Source organism: Aulonocara sp. 'chitande type north' Nkhata Bay, linkage group LG3 (assembly GCF_057382095.1).
Source record: "Aulonocara sp. 'chitande type north' Nkhata Bay isolate Kocher_YH1m ecotype deep benthic linkage group LG3, A_spYH_male_GT1.1, whole genome shotgun sequence".
In the NCBI taxonomy this organism is placed as follows: Eukaryota; Metazoa; Chordata; class Actinopteri; order Cichliformes; family Cichlidae; genus Aulonocara; species Aulonocara sp. 'chitande type north' Nkhata Bay.
In genome coordinates this window covers 2,651,283-2,672,048 of record NC_141346.1, presented here as the reverse complement: position 1 = coordinate 2,672,048, position 20,766 = coordinate 2,651,283, and the positions used below count along the sequence as shown (strand labels likewise).

Below are 20,766 nucleotides of genomic sequence, written 5' to 3'. Positions count from 1 at the left end.
CCGTCCGCACGGTCGGCCGCCTGAACTGTTTCCCCGTCGCCACCACTGCGTTCCACATGGTCGGCCCCCGGAGATGAACTGTTCTAGGCTCCTGAGTGGTCAGCCTCCGGGATGGCCTCCTGAACTATGTTTTGGGACCCTGTTCAGGGACTCCAGTGTGTGTTGTGTTTTGGACAATTCTTTTGGATCACTGGAGCTTGTTTTTTGTTTGGTTTTGGTCCCTCCGTCCTGGACCCCCCGCCGCCCGCCCTGGGTTGGTCGTCTGTTTTTGTTTTGGGCTGTCTGGAGCCAGCCCTTGGAGGGGGGGTACTGTCATGGTGCTGGGTCGTTGACCCAGCGTTTTGTGTTTTATGATTATTTTCCTCTGTTCTAGTTATTCTGTGTCCTCCCCCCTTGTGTCCGGTTCGGGTTCTAGATTTCCTGTTTTGTTCTGAAGGTCTGTGTCTGTCTGTCATTGTGTTCAGCTTGTGTCCTCCAGTCATCATGTGTATTGGGTTCAGCTGTTCTTCCCTCCTGTGTGTGATTACCCGATTACCTTGTGTGTGTATATTTAGTGGGTGTCGGTCTGTGTTCGTTGTCGGCTCGTCTGTGTTTCTTGGTATCCTGTTCCTTAGTCTGCGTCTCTCTGCTCTGCTCTCCGTTTCGTTAAGATTTCAGGTTTGCTCTTTAGTTTCTCCCAGTTTAGGTTTCCATTAGTAATTTCTCACGCTTCGTTGCCTGTTTCTGCCACTGCCACCTTGTAAATAAACGTCACTCGAATCATCAGTCACTGCCGCATTTTGGGTCCTCCTTTCATTCCACAACACGACTGCTGCCAGCCGTGACAAAGCTGACAGAAAATAATGAGGGACAAAACAGAGGAACCAGACATGAAGTCTGTGATTCACGAGACAGACGCCCTCCCTAGTTTTCCTTTTTGCTAAAGCATATAGTTTGGGCTGGATCAGGTATTTAGGCTGAAACAGATCGAAGCTGCTGGATTCTCATGATGGACTGAAAGTTTCTTCTTCAGTCATGATGGGCATTACAACAGTACTTTTTTAGCAAACACACAAAAAGTCTGGTCATGGTAAACTTTGTAGTTATGCCATAAAGTGACAAGCTGAGAGATAACTCACCAGATAAATGACATCCACAGACCCCGGAGACTCTCCCACTATAGTGTAGTTTACTGATACGTCTTCTTCTGCGTCACAGGACACTGGTTTATCCTTCTTCTGTACCTCTAGAGAGCTGATTGTTTTAATATCAGGAGACGACGGCTGGGACATGGATAATGTGTGAAATCCCCTGTCATAGTATGCAGTTTTGTATCCTGGGTAGCCCACTGTTGGTGTCAGGCTTGCCTAGTTGGGGATAGGAAACAAAAATTTAAAAACTTGATCTACAAATAACATTGGTCAACGAGGCTTTATAAGCAGGGCAAAGGTGGAGGAAGATGAGTCATAAACTGTTTCAGGATTGCAGCTTCCTACTGTGGGAGGTATTTGGACATTTGCAGCCTATCACAAACCAATTGTGGCTTCATGCTGCTGTCATGGCTGCATTAAATTACACATTGTTTCCGTGTGTCAGCTCACATGGAGTTGGATATCCTGGTCAAAGTTATCAGTGCTGAAAGAAAATGAGGCCACACCGTTGCTGTCAGTTGTCAGATTTTGTAGTGAGCATGCTTGCCACATTCGTCCCGTGAACAGGTAGACCGGTGCGTCACAAACTGGTGTATTATTGTGGTACACTGCTCTGACCTGTTGAAGAACACAATGCTCTATCAATGGAAAATACAAACAATTTAAATGTGCTTTGCTACGACAAACTGAGCTGAAAACAACATGTTAGGCTTACTTTTCCTTCCACATTAGATCCCCGTTCCCAAACCTTGGGCACGTTAATGAAAGACACTTTTCCAAGGACGTAAGAAATCGTGACTCTCTTCTCTTGAGGGAGTGAAACACCTGAATGTAAAAACGTTCATGTTACAATCCTGTGAATGCCTTTTTGGTTAAATACACATCGATGTGTCATTTTAAAGGAATAACACAACTTGCCTGTTCCCTCTTCTTCCACTTTGGCCCTGATATCCAGAACATCTTGAAGCACCTTTTGGTCCATTTTAGTAAAAATTGACATGTTGAAGGAAAAAGTTGCACAGCCAGTCTTGTCTGCCTGGAAAGAGCAATAAAGAAAGAAAATCACTAATACAAGAATAAACCAAAATTAGAATCAAATCTCATTCACAATCGAATCTATAAAATATATTAAATGTTCAAACTAGAGAGGAGTCATGAAAGACTTGAGCTCATTTAGAATTTGATGAAAGCAATATGGTTTAAAAATGCAGGGTGGGGGGACAAAAGTCTGGAGGGGTCAGTTGTACTAAACATAAACAGCTGAAGGAACATTTTGCAACTGATTATGTTACCTGGCAACAGATCATTCAGATTAATGTGTATAAAAAGATCATCATAGAGAGACAGAGTTTCTCACAAATACAGATGGGCGGAGGTTTACAAATCTGCAACAGACTGTGTCTACAAATTGTAGAACAATGACAGAATAATTTCATTAATGTAAAATTATCAAGACGGGGAATATCTCATCATCTGCAGCGCACAATGTCATCAAAACATGCAAAGGTTAAGGCTGAAATCCACTATCAGATGCAGTCTCCAGGTCCTTGGGCAGCAATGCATGAAAAACTGTTGTTATTCTGCCACTCAGATCACTGCATGGCCTCAGGAACACTTCCACAAATCAATATCTGCGCACAAAGTTCACCGTGCCACCCACAAATGCAGGTTATGTGGGTGACTAAGGACATCAAAGCCCTCCTCAACAACAAGAAGAGGGCTTTCAGAGGGGGCAACAAAGAGGAGGTGAGGAAGATCCAGGTGTTACTAAAGGACAAGATCAGAGAGGCTAAGGACAATTACAGGAGGAAGCTGGAGTGGAAACTCCAGCAGAACAGCATGAGAGAGGTGTGGAGGGGCATGAAGACCATCACTGGATTCAGGCCAACCAACAGCAGGGGAGCTGAGGGAGGTGAGAATAGAGCCGACGAGTTGAATCTGTTTTTCAATAGATTCGACACCACAGTGTCTGCTCCCACCCCCACAACCTCACCTGCAGTCAGCCTGGAATCCAGAGCCACACCACTGTGCCAGCCTCTCTCTTCACATGTTGCCTCCTGTGAGATTCCTGACACCCCTCCCCCACCCATCACCTTCACTCAATACCAGGTTGAGATGCAAATGAGGAGACTTCACTCAGGCAAGTCTGCTGGACCAGACGGAGTGAGTCCCCTCGTCCTCAAGACCTGTGCCTCCCAGCTGTGTGGAGTCTTTCATAAACTGTTTATGCTGAGTCTGAGTCTGCAGAGGGTCCCGGTGATGTGGAAGACATCATGCCTCGTCCCTGTACCAAAGACGCCACGTCCCAGTGGCCTCCAGGATTACAGGCCCGTGGCATTGACCTCCCACATCATGAAGACCCTGGAAAGGCTCATCCTGGACCAGCTGCGACCCATAGTAAGACCACATCTGGATCCCCTTCAGTTCGCTTATCAGCCTCGTCTCGGAACAGAGGACGCCATCATCTACCTGCTCAATCGTGTCTACACCCATCTGGACCAGCCGGCGAGCACTGTGAGGGTCATGTTTTTTGACTTTTCCAGTGCTTTCAACACCATCAGGCCGACCCTCCTGGGTGATAAGTTAGCAGCGATGCAGGTGGATGCTTCTCTGGTGTCCTGGATTGTTGATTACCTGACAGGAAGACCACAATATGTACGTCTCCCACAGTGTGTGTCTGACAAGGTGATCAGCAACACAGGGGCACCACAGGGGACTGTCCTCTCCCCCTTCCTCTTCACCCTCTACACCACAGACTTCAGCCACTGCACAGAGACCTGCCATCTTCAGAAGTTTTCTGATGACTCTGCGGTGGTTGGATGCATCAGCAGGGATGATGAGACAGAGTACCGGGCTGTGGTCGACTCCTTTGTCACGTGGTGTGAGCAGAATCATCTGCAGCTCAACGTGGCAAAGACCAAGGAACTGATCGTGGACTTCAGGAAGACCAGGAAACACTTGACCCCTGTTTCAATCCAGGGGGTTAGTGTGGACATTGTGGAGGACTATAAATACCTTGGAGTACACATTGACAATAAACTGGACTGGGCTAAAAACACCACAGCACTTTACAGGAAGGGCCAGAGTCGTCTCTATTTTTTGAGGCGACTGAGGTCCTTCAACATCTGCCAGAAAATGCTGAGGATTTTCTATGAGTCTGTGGTGGCCAGTGCGATCCTCTATGCTGTTGCATGCTGGGGGAGCAGGCTGAGGGTCGCAGATGCCAACAGACTTAATAAACTAATCCGTAAGGCCAGCAATGTTGTGGGGATGGAGCTGGACTCCCTCAAGGTGGTGTCGGAGAGGCGGATGCTGTCCAAGATAAAGACAATGTTGGATAACACCTCCCACCCACTCCATGACATGTTGGTCAGTCACAGGAGCTCGTTCAGTGAGAGACTGAGATTACCCATGATGCACCACTGAACGACACAGGAAATCATTCCTGCCTGTGGCTCCCTGTACAACGCATCCACTTAACACACTGTTTGCTGCTACAACTACACATGTTTCTTTTCCAACTATTTATTTATGAGTGACTTATGTATGTATGTATGTATATATATGTATATATTGTACTATTCTTAGTTAGTGTATTGTCTGTCTTGTCTTAATGTTGGTTTAAAATGGAGCACTGTAACAAAAAATAATTTCCCCCAGGGATCAATAAAGTATTCTGATTCTGATTCTGATTAAAGCTCCATTGCGCAAAGAAGTCAAATGTGAATGTGAACTGGAAACGCTGCATTCTTTTCTGGGCAAAAGCTCATTTAAAACGACAAACACTTCTCTGTGCTCAGATGATTCGAAATCTGAAATTCTTTTTGGAAAACACAGACGCCGTATCCTCCACAACATCCCAAACATCCTGTCGAGCTGGGCCTGTATAGCAGTATGATGGCATCACCTCACAAAACCACTGTATCGTTTAAATTTCCCAGCAGCATCTCATTTACATCCTCAAAATCTCAGTACTACCATATATATGTTATACAGTACTGTGAAAAAAATCTTCACCTACTACCTTTTTGTGTGTTTGTTTGTTGGCCTCCAACTAAACAAACCTTCTTGGGAATTTTTAAATGGTAAATGGCCTGTATTTGTATAGCGCTTTACTAGTCCCTAAGGACCCCAAAGTGCTTTACACAACCAGTCATCCACCCATTCACACACTGGTGATGGCAGCTACTTTGTAGCCACAGCCACCCTGGGGCGCACTGACAGAGGCGGGGCTGATAGACACTGGTGCCACCGGGCCCTCTGACCACCACGAGTAGGCAACGGGTGAAGTGTCTTGCCCAAGGACAAAACCGAGACTGACCAAGCCGGGGCTCGAACCGGCAACCTTCCCATTACAAGGCGAACTCCCAACTCTTGAGCCACGATCGCCCATTTTAAAATGGGCTTGAGCAGTTTGTGTTGAGACTTTGGCAGCTTTTACATTCATTTCCAGTTCAGTCCCCATACCTGATCATTCTTAGAGAACTTTTCTTTTTTTCATTCCTTTATTTCGATCAGGCACTTTATGTTGACCTATGAACCATCCAAGCACAACAAGGACACCTGCCTCAGGGGATTATTGTTTCTACACATAACAGACAACTTAGCAAACAACCAGTTTGAACTTTTATCCCATTGTCGATCCATCTTTTACTCCCATTTCCTTCTTTGAATCTGTGTTTGCATGTTTCAGTAAACCACTGTAGCTATTTCCCCCACTTTTCAGTTATTTATTTGTAACAAATGTTTGGAATCAAACATTTCATGTGGAATTCCAATAAAATTGATTCATGTTTGTGGCTGTAATGTGACAAAATGTGGAAAAGCTCAAGGGGGCCGAATACTTTTGAAAGCCACTGTTTTGAGACTCGACTGTACACTGTGTTCGTGTTTTCCTCTGAAACAATAAGCTCCGTTGCAGCAGCCTTTCAACGCCTCTCTCTGTCTCTCACTAGCAAACTTGACCCAGACAACAAAGTAATGCTAGTTTTTGGCTACGTGCCCAACATGAACCCAACGTATTAGCCAGAGGTCCCTTTACTATGGTTCGGAGTCACGGACCTGTTTTATATACGCGCGGAATAGTTTTCTATACGAGATCGCTGCAAAAAGTGCAGCTTTACCTAATGTCCACCTACTGTTACTCATTTATATTAAGATTTAAATATCTAGTTGGTGTTGGTGTGGAGAGTAGCCTTCAGTAATAGTAATAAATCACACAGAAATAGTAGTGGAATACAGTTTAACCTTCCCAACACTGAGCAGTAACTCAGTAAATCAGTCTAAATTGTTCAAACTTTTAACAGGAGCTGAATCTTTGGATATGTGTATATTTGTTCAGTTTGTTTAGGTGTCACAGTCTGATCAGAGGATTTTTGAAGTTCTTAGATTTCTCACAGAAGTTGTATTCTTTTGTGTGACAGACATGATGAGACACACCACTTGCCTTAGCCCTACCAGTAAAGCTAATCATCTAGCAGATATTAGAAACACCAACACAACCTATGCAGCCTTTTAGGCACAACAATAACCACTTCACTCCTTTGGAGCTGACACGTCCGTCCAAGAAAGATGAGATATCACTAAAAATTCAAATTCGTGGATGAAAGTATGAGATGATGAAATGTAGGGGAAAACAGTGAAGAGGACACACGGCGCCAGTTCAGCTGGGTACAGCAGGCAACCCGTTTGCTGTAATGCTAATGCAGGGGCCTGAATGTACCCAAAGTATCAGGGAAAAAAGAGAAATGAAGCCATAACTGTACCTGCTTTGTCTCTGTGTGGCAGGGCGCACTTATCTGCAATAGGGCCAAAAGATCGTACGTCGATATACCAAAGCTATACACATTAGTAGGTCTGCACACATTGACTGTAACACGTCCTGGTACAGGCTGTCCATACGTGTACCTGTATAAAGAAAAATAAGTAAACATTATGAGTCATTTGCTCTCCAAACTCCAGATTTTACAACACATAATTTGTCCTGAAAGAACTTTTCCTTACTTTGCACACACTTTAGCTTCAATGTCTTCCTGCCCAATACTCACTTCTTCAGATATATTTACTGTCACATCAAATTTGGGTAAAACTGGGGGAAATATGAATGTCAGCATTTGCACTCCATTACAACAAAGAATTTAAGAATAAATAAGACTGACTTACCATATTTCTCCACTTTGAAGTTGTGAGATATTTTCCTCTCACCCACTGACACAATGATCTGGTACGGTCCCTCACGGGCCTCAGCGTCCAAGGAGTAAGAAAGCTGCAGTATTCTGCTATTGGATGTTTCATTTAGCCACTGTCCAATCCTGTTACTGTGAGGATCCTGTTAAATCAAGTGACAGTGACAGCTACTACACAGGTGTAAGTACAGTACCAACTAGATTCTTTATTTTCCTTTTCAACAACATTAGAGCTAAAACGGGACAATATAAATTTAGGGGGACATAAAGATGTCCTGTCTTCATCTGTAGCCAGCTTTGTCCTCTTCTAGATGTGAAGCACTTGTTTATAGATGTTTAAAAGTTAAGTGATATAAAGAAACCTAAGCTGTAATAACAGGGAAGCTGTGGCTGTGTTTGTGCAGTAATTAAATCAAAATTATTAATTTGATTTAATCACTGTCATTTTATTTTCACATGTGGGGCATCAAGTGACAGAACAGACCCCTGCACGGTGTGTATTACATACATGCAACCCACTTTGTCCAGTTTTTAAACCTTGCACTGTCAGTAACTTGGAGTAATACTGCGGAAGCAGTGTGTATGCAAGCAGTGAGCAGGGAACCTTCAAGTCTGTCTGACTGCATGTGTTCAGTGTTGTGTTGATGCATTTGCAAGAGAAGGAAAAGCCTTTTCTAGAGGCGCCCTCTTACCTGAAGTTCAATGACATCATACTGAAAGAAAAAGGAAGAAAGACAGGTGGAGTTAAGAAACTGTTGTGTAAATCACTGCATCCAAATTGCAAACAGCATTATTAATAATACTGTTCAAAAACTCACCAGCTGATTGGCAGGTCGCATTTTATTATCCATCGCAACGACTCTGAAATTCACTTTGAGAAAAATTGAGAGGTTACCTCTGTTTCTCTCTTTATACTTTAAAACAAAGTCACTGCAACTTATCAAACATGGATGTGATTGGTTACCCTACACAGCAAGCCAAGATGGAACACCTCACCCAGGAGGCGCCCAGGAGGCATCCTTGTCAGATGCCCGAACCACCTCAGCTGGCTCCTTTCGATGTGGAGGAGCAGTGGCTCTACTCTGAGCCCCTCCCGGATGGCCGAACTTCTCACCCTATCTCTAATGGGAGAGGCCAGCCACCCTTCGGAGGAAGCTCATTTCCGCCGCTTGTATCCGCGATCTCTTTCTTTCGGTCACTACTAGGGATGGGTACCGGTGTCCGGTGCCATGATGGCACCGGTTCTGACATAAACGGTAGTAACCAGACCGAAAAGCAGCGCACATTTCGGTGCTTTATTTCGGTGCTTTTTTTTCCTGAGCTGTGATACACTTTAGATTCTAGCCAATCATTTTACGTTTCCGAGGATAGTAGGCGGGTCCAGGTACGTACGTTCTTTTAGAGCAGAGCTACAGATTAAAAATGCCCAAGTCGAAGCGGTCAAAGTCTGGCTGTACTTCACAGCAAAAGATGCAAACTCAGCAGCAACAAGTGCTTTAAGCTGATACTGTGATACTGTCAAAGGAGGTAACACCTCAAATTCGATGAAACACCTGGCGACGCATAGCGTTTTTTTTAAAAGCCCAGAAACGCGCCGTATTTGATAGCTTGCTGCGAGACCTCACACCGAGCACATCTACTGCGGGTGTGGTGCCTGTTATCGACCCGGAGTTAGCAACATCCCCCAAAAACACTAAGAGGAGAGTCCTGGCCCCTAGCCCTGCCAGTGTAGCAGAAATGATGATGATGATGATGGCAGCAGCAGCCGTTCTTCTCTGCGTGAGTAGCTTAATGTTGTTCGTGTGTAATTTACATTGAGTAGGCTAACCACGTTATTACATTAATGCAGGTAAGGTGAACTAGCAAACATCATCATAGCTACATGCGGCTGTCCTCTTGTTTGATGGCAGATACTCCCTTCACCCTGGCCAAAAAGGCTAAAATGACCAAAGAAAAAGTGGAAAACAGTTAAACATGAGAGGTTCTTGGACAAAGTTTGTGTTTTTTCCATTCTTTAAACACTGCTTCCAGCCAAGAGTGATACCATATATGCCACATAGCTGCAGAAAAGGCTAACATTGTTATCTTTTTACAAAAAAACAGCTGACCATGAGAGGACCAATTTTGTGTTCTCCATTCTTTAAGCACCAGTTTGAGCACCGGCACCGTTTCAAAAGTTTGGCACCGGTATCGGATAAAACCTAAACGATACCCATCCCTAGTCACTACCCACAGCACATGGCCATAGGTGAGGGTAGGTCGGCCAATAACGTCGCTTTTACACTCAGCTCCCTCTTCACCACGACGGACCGGTGCAGCCTCCGTATCACTGCAGCCGCAGCACCAATCCGTCTGTCGATCTCCAGCTCCCTTCTCCCATCACTCGCGAACAAGACCCCGAGATACTTGAACTCCTCCACTTGGGGCAGCCCTGGCGGAGCCCATCACCCACCAGGAATGAGTCCGACTTATTGCCGGCAATGCGAACCAAGCTCTTGCAACGGTTGTATAGGGATCGAATGGCCCGTAGCAATGGGCCAGACACCCCATACTGCCGCAACACCTCCCACAGGACACCCTGAGGGACACGGTCGAATGCCTTCTCCAAGTCCACAAAACACATGTAGACTGGTTGGGCAAACTCCCATGCACGCTCGAGTATCCTCGAGAGGATAAAGAGCTGGTCCAGTGTTCCGCGACCAGGACGAAAACCGCATTGTTCCTCCTGTATCTGAGGTTCGACTGGCGGACGAACTCTCCTTTCCAGCACCCTGGCATAGACTTTCCCAGGGAGGTTGAGGAGTGTGATCCCCCTGTAGTTGGAACACACCCTCCGGTCCCCCTTCTTAAAAATGGGGACCACCAGCCCGGTCTGCAAGTCCAGGGGTACTGCCCCTGATCTCCACGCAACATTGTAATTGTCACTGCGTAATTAATGACACATTTAATTTATTATTTAATTATGTGTTTAATAAATTTTGGCACCCGAGGCCCTCCATATTCTTCCCTCACGATTTTTTTGTACTTTGAATTCCAAAGCCATGTTTAAACATATTTATTTTATTGTGAAGTTTTAAAAATTAAAACCGTTAAACTTTCACATAAAAATAATTTGACTCTGAAATAAACTAAGAGGCATTACTCAGACATGATTCATTTTGTGCTCTCTGTCCCCGATTACAAAGTTAAGCTGAATTACTGCCTAATTCTCCATCACAGCAGCAGGTCTCAAAATGGAAAATATAATATGGCCTTTGCCCTTTGGGGGAAGTTGTGCACTCTGAGTATTCTGCATGTTTTATTTCTCATCACTGTGAAATAACTGCATACCATTCGTTGTCAGTAGCTGTCTTTTGCAATGTGAAGTTCTTCCTTAGTGTGAGCTCAAATATGAAACTTGTGGGATTTTTTTTCCTTTTGTTGTTTTTTAAAATACCATATTTTTCGGACGATAAGGCGCACTGACGATGAACGTGTCTGAAACGGGTCTGTTTTTATACATAAGGCGTACTGGAATATAGGGCGCATTAAACGCCTTATAATTTATGCTATGTAACTTGTCCACTTTCGGCTGTAACAAAACTAATAAAGGTTATCTTATCTTATAATAATGACTAACCTGGTATTGTGGATGGATTATGTCATTTGTTCTCCTGACTGAAGTTTGGTCCATTTAAAGCATCTTTCCATGTGATTGCATTCATCAAAAACCATCGGGAACGTTTATCGAATGGAAAAAATTTAGCGTTCATCCTCCAGCTTCACTGTGTTTATGTTATGCTAACATAGCTGTGTCGCTAGCGATCACGTAGCACATCATTATATACCAGCTAGCCCAACTTCAGTAACCCTACTAACATCACTGCTGTTTAGCTTTCTGTCTTCATTTATGTTGGAAGTGATAGCATAGCATGTTTTACAAGCTAGCAAAACCAGTGAGCTAACTTCCTGCTAACTTCTAACTTCTAAATTTAATAAATTCTGTTTGCATGGATGCCTGGATGTTAAACTTAATTGTTACACCTGGTAAAGCAGCAAGGCTGATCATTTTATTAAAGAGGAAAGAATTTAGACAGTTTTTAACTCTCAGTGATGCTGCAGTGTTCATTTGATTTTAGGACCTGAAGTGACGGCGTTTAGGACCCAGATTAGGCCGAGTCCGCGAGGCTTCTGATTACGGTAGCCGTAATGCTCCGACAATCCATCAAGCAGTGCGGCTTCGTACCTTACCAAAGGCGTACTAAAACATTTTTTGACAGATTTTTGAGCACTGTGTGCCACATAAAATCTGTTTGTGGTCAGTAAACACAACCAGAATTCATACATAAGGCACACTGTCAATTTTTGAGAAAAAGAAAGGATTTTAAGTGCGCCTTGTAGTCTGGAAAATACGGTAGTTATGTTCAAAGATGGAGTCGGATTTCAAACTTCGAATAAACATCTCGATCGACCGTATTGATATCTTGAAAAAATTTTGCTCTATGAAGCAAACATTTCACATCAATCACTGTATGTGTGTCCAAATTTTGGACCACAAAACTTGTTACACAAATTGGAGATGGTGGAGCAGCTGGCTCATGATGCTGGAATTTGAATGAACTACATGTCTTATATAACATAACAGCACATTGTTACCTTTTTGTCCAGGGAGGTAGATGGGTTTGTCTGTTTGGATGAATGTGACGGGATCAGACGCTCGGATCATCACTTTTCTGACTTGTTTGGAGTAAAATGTGTCTCCTCGTACCTCCACCTGAAAATGTTGCACCTCCTTTCGTACCAAAGGAGCCTGAGACAGTGGGATATTTAGATAGTCATTAAAGCCTATAATGCTTACGATAACAACTAACAAACACACTTTGTGTGTGAAAGTGCTGGTTGCCAACCTCAAACTGAACACAGGTTTGAAAGGCCTCATTTGACGTATGCGTGAATAAGGTTGTGTTCTTCTCTCGGGACATCAAAGTGACAGTCATGACCAGAGTCCCACTGGGCTGTCGGAGAGTTGCACAGAATTTGGCCTCAGCTCCAGCTTCAATAACTGCAGGAATGGCCACCAGGTACTGGCTGCATACAGCATCACACATACAGCAGTTACTGCAGTGAACAACTCACACAGACAAAAACACGCTGAATACAAACTCACGGTTCAGCCACCGCTTGATCCACATGCATCCAGCTCAGGAGGACACACAGAGTGCAGCTCAGGATCCAGAGACGGTCCATGACTGGTTGTGATCGTTCTCAGTGTCAGCTTCGGCTAAATATCGGCTGATCGTCCCCACCCACATAACAGCCACGTGTTTGAAACGCACTCATGTACTCTGATCTCCACAAAGTCTATCACTTACACATTTACAAAATCCCATTCCTGCTTTCAGCACTGAACACTAAACTATAGACAACAGTAAAGCTTGTTGTTCAGTGTAAAATATTACAGTAACATACAGTGCTCCGAGGTGATGTTTCTAAATCAGCTCAGAGTTTAATTCGGCTGTTACAAAAAGTTATTTCTATTCTGTATGTGTCCATGTTTGTCTTAACACCAGTGCTGGGATACACCCCTGTAGTCTGTAACTACTGATATTTTCTAATCACTGGGAACTACTGTCATGAATCGCTGTGCGGCAGGCAGGAGTTGGAACCAAAATGCAGGACTCAGGCACGAGGTTTAAACACAAAGAACTCAGCTTTATTCGCTGGCAGGAGAAAGACACACAAAGCAAACTAAACTGAAAACTCACAAACTAAACTCACAGGGAGATCCACACAGCATGAGGGACGACGCGACACTGACTCAGAGAAACACAGGGTTTAAATACACTGGGGAGTAACGAGGGGAATGAGACACAGAAGGAGAGCACAGCTGGGAGAAATCAGGACTGACGAGACAAACAAAGCAGGACACATTCACATAAGACACGGACCTTCAAAGTAAAACAGGAAGTTTCACACAGAGACGCGAACTTGACACAGTGGAGACAGCAACTAAGAAACAGAGACATAAACCATAAGGCAGAGGACTAAGAACCAAAATACACAGGGAAATACTCAGCTTGGAACACAAGAGACTAGACTAGAGGGAGTAACGAAAGACCAACCATAAGAACATAATTCACAATGCAGGGTGACAGAAAACAAACTCAAACATGCAAAGACACAATTACACGAAACAGAGGGGACACAGAGAGACATGAAGGGCAAGGGATCAAAACTAGAAACCATAGAATAAAACACACAAGTATGATAATACAAACATCACAAAGAACTAAAAACGCTGAGTCAGGAGACCCAGGACCGTGACAACTACAGTAGGTGTAACTCCCTTTACCCAGCGGAAGATGTCTGACTGCCATGTTTTTGACCTTGTTTCTCGGGAAATGGTACAGTGGACACATGTGTGACACATGTGTGACTCCTGTGATTAAAGCATCTTTCTTTCAGCTTAACGAGTGAACCGTCAGCTCGTTCAAACGCACATTAAAGTCTGTTTGGATTGACACCACCGAACAGAGGCAGCAATATAACAGAGCTAACATTAACAGTGCAGTGGATCCTGCTTGTGCCGTGATAGTCAGGACTGCAAACCGAGCAGCATCACTGACTTTCAGCTTGTTGTGTTTGTGGATATATGACTGACTTTAATTAATAAAATCCATTTTAATCCATAAAATCATCACATTCTCTGTAAGATTAAAGTCAACTATTGAACGGCGTATATTTTGAAGTAAAGGCTTTAAAACCAAGTTAGTAAAAACATCGCTAATGTCACATAACTTTCCCGACATGCGGCCAACAGTAATGTTTTAATGTTCTTCATTATAAAAACATTTGCGCATAAATAAGTGACATAATATTCAGTACTTACTTCTGAAAGTTTACTCTTCGGCGGCTCCGCTTCCGCCGTTTTTTTCAGCAAAATTATCCACACCACAGCTGCACTATGAAATCTGGGATATGTTGGGCCATGAAGGCTACACCGACCCATCCTTAAAATTCAGGGAAATTAAGGACGCATTTGAGGGCCGCATTTCGAGCAGCCTTTGAATTGGGACAGCCTTCATCGTGTTGCTGTGACGTAATCGGCCTTAAAATGCGGCCTTTAAGGCTGCAGACCCCAAATCCAGTCATTGGTACTTCCTGGCTTGTGTAGTTACTAGGTAACAAAAGCTCAACACTGCCCCTAGCGTCCTGGAGCACTTCCGTTGTGTTTTGGAATTTGCATGTGCTTTGGGATTTGCAAGTGCTTTGGAGTTTGCAAGTGTTTTGGAGTTTGCATGTGTTTTGGAATTTGCATGTGCTTTGGGGTTTGCAAGTGTTTTGGAGTTTGCAAGTGTTTTGGAGTTTGCAAGTGTTTTGGAGTTTGTATGTGTTTTAGAGTTTGCAAGTGTTTTAGAGTTTGCAAGTGTTTTAGAGTTTGCAAGTGTTTTAGAGTTTGCAAGTGTTTTGGAGTTTGCAAGTGTTTTGGAGTTTGTACGTGCTTTGTCTCTAGGGGCCACCGTATAAAACAGATATAGATGTGTTTATCCTACCATAAAACAATAAGAGAAGGTACGACCGCTGCCATGCTCCCAGGAGGGTGTGAATGCCAGAACACCCTGGAATGCACACAAAGTCTTTGCAGACTATTAAGGATCAGATCCCTATCAATATGACACCGACTATCAACTCTAAGCATATATGAGTAAATATTTCTAAGCATGAATGACAATCAACAATACAAATCTAACACTAGATAGAAGAGCAGCTCCAGCACGCACATTACTGATATCCACCTGTGTTACCTCACTTATATGAGGAGCTGGATCATTTCTTAGGCACAAATGCATAACCTTATATGAGTAACTCTGGATTAAAACAATGACATACTTAGGTGCAGAGATAGGCAGTAACGTGTTACAAGTAATCCAGTTACCTTTTTCAAGTAACGGGTAATGTAAGGGATCGAGCACGCTGCGTTACTGCGTTACTAAACCGTGTTTGTTGGTGAGAGTGTCTCATGACAATGACGTACAAGTGTGACGTCCATGGTAACGGACATGTGCAGATCAACAATGGAAAATGTATCGAGTGTGGGAGAGAGTACGACCATGCAGCATTTAGAGATTGGAAGTACTTACATTACTTTGAGTTTGATTCCATTAAAAGTTACAAAAACATTGGAGTCCACTGTACACTCTGTGTGCGAAGAAAACTTTACAATCAACAGAAAAAGTTTACAATGCCTTTGAACATGGACACTGCAGGCCTACTTGTTGTTCCTAGAGTATTTAAAAGTAGAATGGGAGGCAGAGCCTTCAGTTTTCAGGCCCCTCTTCTGTGGAACCAGCTTCCAGTTTGGATTCAGGAGACAGACACTATCTCTACTTTTTGAAGATTAGGCTTCAAACTTTCCTTTTTGCTAAAGCATATAGTTAGGGCTGGACCAGGTGACCCTGAATCCTCCCTATAATTGTTAAAAGGCCGAAAACCTCTCCTGAGGTCAATTACTGATGTGTCCTGATGTGTCAAAGCTGTCTCACACCCGGCTTTTAGGAAGTCTGACCACAACGCCATCTTCCTCATTCCCCAGTATAAACAAAGCATACGGAGGGAAGACGTGACCACGAGGGAGGTAAAACGGTGGACTGCCCAATCAGAAGCTACGCTACAGGACGCACTCAACGACGTCGACTGGGACATGTTCAGAGCATGCGCAGTCGACATCAACGAGTACGGAAGTAGCAGTATGCTTCGTCAATATGCTAGCGGAGGAGATTATCCCCACTGCCAGAGTCACCACATTCCCAAACCAGAAACCGTGGATGGACAGATCGATCCGCACTGCAGTAAACGCCAGGACCGCCTCCTACAACGCGGGTCTCGCCACTGGCGATATGAGCGCCTACAAAGCGGCCTCATACGGCGTGCGGTGCGCGGTGAGAGATGCCAAACGCCTGTACCGGGAACGTGTGGAGTCCCGCTTCCACCAGGGCGACACACGGAGTATGTGGCACGGACTACGCACCATTACGGACTACAAAGCCAGGGACACTGCGCCGATCAACGCCGACTCTGCATTCACCAACGAGCTGAATCGGTTCTACGCCCGTTTCGAGGTTAACCAGGCGACTAATGCTATCTACCGCCTGGCTACCGAGGACAGTGACGTCATCAGCGAGAGACCGGTGACCAGCATCGCGGAGCATGACGTCCGAGCGGCACTGAGGAGAGTGAACACAAGGAAAGCGGCGGGGCCAGATGGCATCACCGGCCGTCTGCTGCGCTGCTGTGCTGACCAGCTAGCAGGTGTGTTCACTTACATCTTCAACGAGTCCCTGGCGAAGTCTGTGGTCCCCACATGCTTCAAAAGATCCACCATCATCCCTGTGCCCAAGAACAGCAAACCCTCATCCCTGAACGATTACCGGCCAGTTGCACTGACCTCGGTAGTAATGAAGGTGTTTGAGAGGCTGCTGAAGAACATCATCTCCTCCTCCATCCCAGACACCATAGATCCGCTGCAGTTCGCCTACAGATCCAACAGATCCACAGAGGATGCCATCGCCCACGTCCTACACACCACACTCAGCCACGTGGACAAGAAACAGGGTAACTATGTGCGAATGCTGTTTGTTGATTACAGTTCAGCGTTTAACACAATAGTGCCCTGCAGACTGTTCACAAAGCTCAGGGATCTGGGACTTAACAGCCGTCTGTGTGCATGGGTGTTGGACTTCCTCACTGGCAGAACTCAGGTGGTGAGGGTGGGCAGGTGCTTCTCCAACAGCATCACCATCAACACAGGAGCACCTCAGGGATGTGTCCTCTCGCCACTGCTCTACTCCCTCTACACTTCAGACTGTGTGGCCACCCATGGCTCCAACACCATTGTGAAGTTTGCTGACGACACAGTGGTGTTGGGTGCCATCTCCAACAACGATGAGGCGGCCTACATGGATGAAGTGAAGAATCTGGCATCGTGGTGCCAGGACAACCACCTCCAGCTGAACATCAGCAAGACCAAGGAGCTGGTGGTGGACTTCAGAAGGGGTCAGCACAGAGACTACAAGCCCATTATCATCAATGGAGCTCCAGTGGAGAGGGTGCAGTCCTTCAAGTATCTTGGTGTCCACATCTCCTCAGACCTGACATGGGCTGCCCACATTCAGGTCCAGACCAAAAAGGCTAGGCAGCGCCTGTATCACCTACGACAACTGAGGAAGTTCAGGGTCTCTCCAAAGATCCTCAGGATTTTCTATACAGGCGCTGTGGAGAGCATCCTCACACAGAACATGACATCGTGGTTTGGGAACAGCTGTGTGAAGGACCAAAAAGCTCTCCAGAGAGTGATCCGTACAGCAGAACGCTGCTGCAGGATTGCTCTCCCCCCGCTTCAGGACACCTACACCAGGAGATGCCGGACTAGAGCAGCGCAGATACTGAAGGACCCGTCCCATCCTGGCAACAAACTGTTCCAACTTCTGCAATCTGGTAGAAGGTTCCGCATCTTCCGGGCAAGGACAGAGAGACTCAAGAGGAGCTTCTATCCCCAAGCCATCCGTGCCCTAAACACACACACCTGCCCTCTCACATCATCTATAATTGACTGAGACAGGACTCTCTTCCAGACACTAAACCAAGGCACAATGTACATTCCAAATTCCTTTAATTTTAAATATGTTTATATTGTCTATCCTGTAAAATAGTCAGATGTCTATTCATATTAATGTACAGAATTCACCTGCTTGCTGCTACTACTGCAGATTCACCCAGTGTATATACTATAGGGCCAGCTCTGTTCTAGGATGCCCTCTGGACCCAGTGGAGGTGGTGAGTGACAGGAGAACGGCGGCTAAGCTGTCATCCCTGATGGACAACATCTCCCACCCCATGCAGCAGACTGTGACAGCACTGAGCAGCTCCTTCAGTGGGAGACTGCGGCACCCACGGTGTGGGACGGAGAGATTTCGCAGGTCTTTCCTCCCCACTGCTGTCAGACTCCATAATAAAGACTTTAACTGATCAAGCACACACATCCATACATATGCAATAATACTAAGTGCAATAATCCTTTCTGTCATCGTTGTATTTTTACTCAGTTGTATATAGTATTTGTATTTGTATTCTATTTTTATCTTATTGTATATTTATTTTATTTTATTCTACTGTATATAGTATTTTATTTTATTCTATTCTGTACAGTTGTGTACTGTATTTATTCTTATTGTATTCTAATTTTTGCCTCATAACTTTTGCACTGTCCACTTCCTGCTGTGACAAAACAAATTTCCCACGTGTGGGACTAATAAAGGTTATCTTATCTTATCTTATCTTATCTTATCTTATCTTATATATATATATATATATATTTATAATGTTCTTCCTCTACACCCCCCCCCCCCCCCCCCCCCCCAAATTTTTGCACATGTCGAGGAGCGTGTCAGGCCACATTTCACTGTGTGTTATACTTGTATAACTATGCATGTGACAAATAAAGAACCTTGAACCTTGAACCTGAAATCTGTATGTAAAACGCAGTGTAAATAACAGGTAATAAGCTGGCTCGTGCTGCTGTCTCAGAGTCCACTGGGGGTGGTAGAGTCAGCCATAACCTTTACTAATGAGTTTCAGTCAGTTTCCCTAACCACTCTGCTTTTTCACTACCTAATCCTAACCGAAGACTCTTTCCAGTCATCTTGCCTGGCTGTGCGGAACTCTTTCATGGATGGACACAGTATGCCCCTGGACCCGCCCCAAGTGAGATCCCAGCGAGGTGGAGCACAATATCCATAGAGGCTGGGGTCTATCACACCAAGTAAGGCCCCAAGTGAAGGCTGTGTAAAGATGCACCAGCACATAACAGCAGGGTGCAAGATGCTAGCAGGCAGGGCATACATGGAACGCCATAACCAAGTGGCCGGGGTAGTGTACAGAAACATCTGTGCTGAATACGGCCTTGAAGTCCCGAGGTCAAAATGGGAGATGCCCCCAAGGGTGGTGGAGAATGACCGAGCTAAGATCCTGTGGGACTTCCAGATACAGACGGACAAAATGGTGGTGGCTAACCAACCGGACATAGTGGTGGTAGACAAACAGAAGAAGACGGCCGTAGTGATCGATGTAGCGGTTCCGAATGACAGCAATATCAGGAAGAAGGAACACGAGAAGCTGGAGAAATACCAAGGGCTCAGAGAAGAGCTCGAGAGGATGTGGAGGGTGAAGGTAACGGTGGTCCCCGTGGTAATCGGAGCACTAGGTGTGGTGACTCCCAAGCTAGGCGAGTGGCTCCAGCAGATCCCGGGAATAACATCGGAGATCTCTGTCCAGAAGAGCGCAGTCCTGGGAACAGCTAAGATACTGCGCAGGACCCTCAAGCTCCCAGACCTCTGGTAGAGGACCCGAGCTTGAAGGATTTACCACAGGGGCGAGTGGGGATTTTTTATAATAAAAACTCACATACATTAGAGTGAAGTAAGAAACATTTTTGTAACCTGTGACAACAAACACAACAACACAAATCTGAAAGAGAAGAACTGTGTGAGAAAATGATTAAATACTGTATATGTAACAGAGAGACACGGAGACATCATGTTAATATGTAAAAACATTTAATGTGGTTCATACAGCAGGGAATTAAAAGGAACGGACTTCAGCGTGAACGACCAGTTCCCCAAAGAGATCTTGGAACGACGCAGGGTCCTCTTCCCAATCCGACGCGGCTTCATCCAGAAGGGCTCCCTCGCTGTCATCGCTGTGGACCGGCTGTACGTGGACGGACAGCTCCACCGCGACCCCAACATCACTCCGTGGCTGTATTAACCTCACACCACATAGGAATCAGCTACACCCTTTCCCTATCCACTCACACTAACTTGCATTAACATCTGTCTAACTTACCAGTATCAAATCGCATCTTAAGTGTGATATGATAGCAGAATTAACACCGTCACTCTCCGTCAGTGGTTTGATTGGAATGTTTCCGGGGGTTTTTGGGGTTTTTTTTCTCTCTTTTCCCCTCTTGTTTTTATGCTGCTCACCCCTGTCCTTGGTTTCTTTCTTTATTTCTTTCACTGCCTCGATCACCTGCTTCCACACTCATCCACAAACAACATCCTTTATTTTGACACATATTTTGGCACGATCACGCACAGTCATGCGCTCAACGGCAGCACATTTACATCAGTCAGACAGCGCACACAGTCATATAGGATACACACACTTAAGCCAAGCGTACTCATATTAGTAAATATGCACACACATTTTTTTCTCTCTCCTTCTCTTTATTTATGAACAAGTGATGTATTCTCTCCACCTGTCTAAGCGACACACAAAGTGTACACCCCTAGTTATACACAGACAACTATGGGTGCACTAAGGTTTGGTACATGGAATGTAAATGGAGCTGGCTCCAGAGAAAAGAGGTTAAAAATATTTAACCAACTCAAAAAACTACAGGCCTTTTACAAGAG

General features: G+C 45.0%; 1 protein-coding gene across 1 annotated transcript in view; it reads right to left on the bottom strand.

Moving 5' to 3' along the window:
* LOC147333485 (alpha-2-macroglobulin-like) overlaps nucleotides 1-12,617 on the bottom strand; it is a 29,630-nt gene extending 17,013 nt beyond the window's left edge. The window contains exons 1-12 of the mRNA XM_086267872.1: nucleotides 12,462-12,617; nucleotides 12,202-12,382; nucleotides 11,951-12,104; nucleotides 8,134-8,186; nucleotides 8,008-8,028; nucleotides 7,293-7,458; nucleotides 7,134-7,218; nucleotides 6,896-7,037; nucleotides 2,049-2,166; nucleotides 1,846-1,955; nucleotides 1,581-1,748; nucleotides 1,119-1,346 (exon numbers count right to left, since the gene is read on the bottom strand). Coding sequence (XP_086123998.1) covers nucleotides 1,119-1,346; nucleotides 1,581-1,748; nucleotides 1,846-1,955; nucleotides 2,049-2,166; nucleotides 6,896-7,037; nucleotides 7,134-7,218; nucleotides 7,293-7,458; nucleotides 8,008-8,028; nucleotides 8,134-8,186; nucleotides 11,951-12,104; nucleotides 12,202-12,382; nucleotides 12,462-12,541 — 1,506 coding nt within the window. The 5' untranslated portion in view covers nucleotides 12,542-12,617. The remainder of the gene's footprint in view (nucleotides 1-1,118; nucleotides 1,347-1,580; nucleotides 1,749-1,845; nucleotides 1,956-2,048; nucleotides 2,167-6,895; nucleotides 7,038-7,133; nucleotides 7,219-7,292; nucleotides 7,459-8,007; nucleotides 8,029-8,133; nucleotides 8,187-11,950; nucleotides 12,105-12,201; nucleotides 12,383-12,461) is intronic.
* Between the last annotated feature and the right edge of the window lie 8,149 nt (nucleotides 12,618-20,766).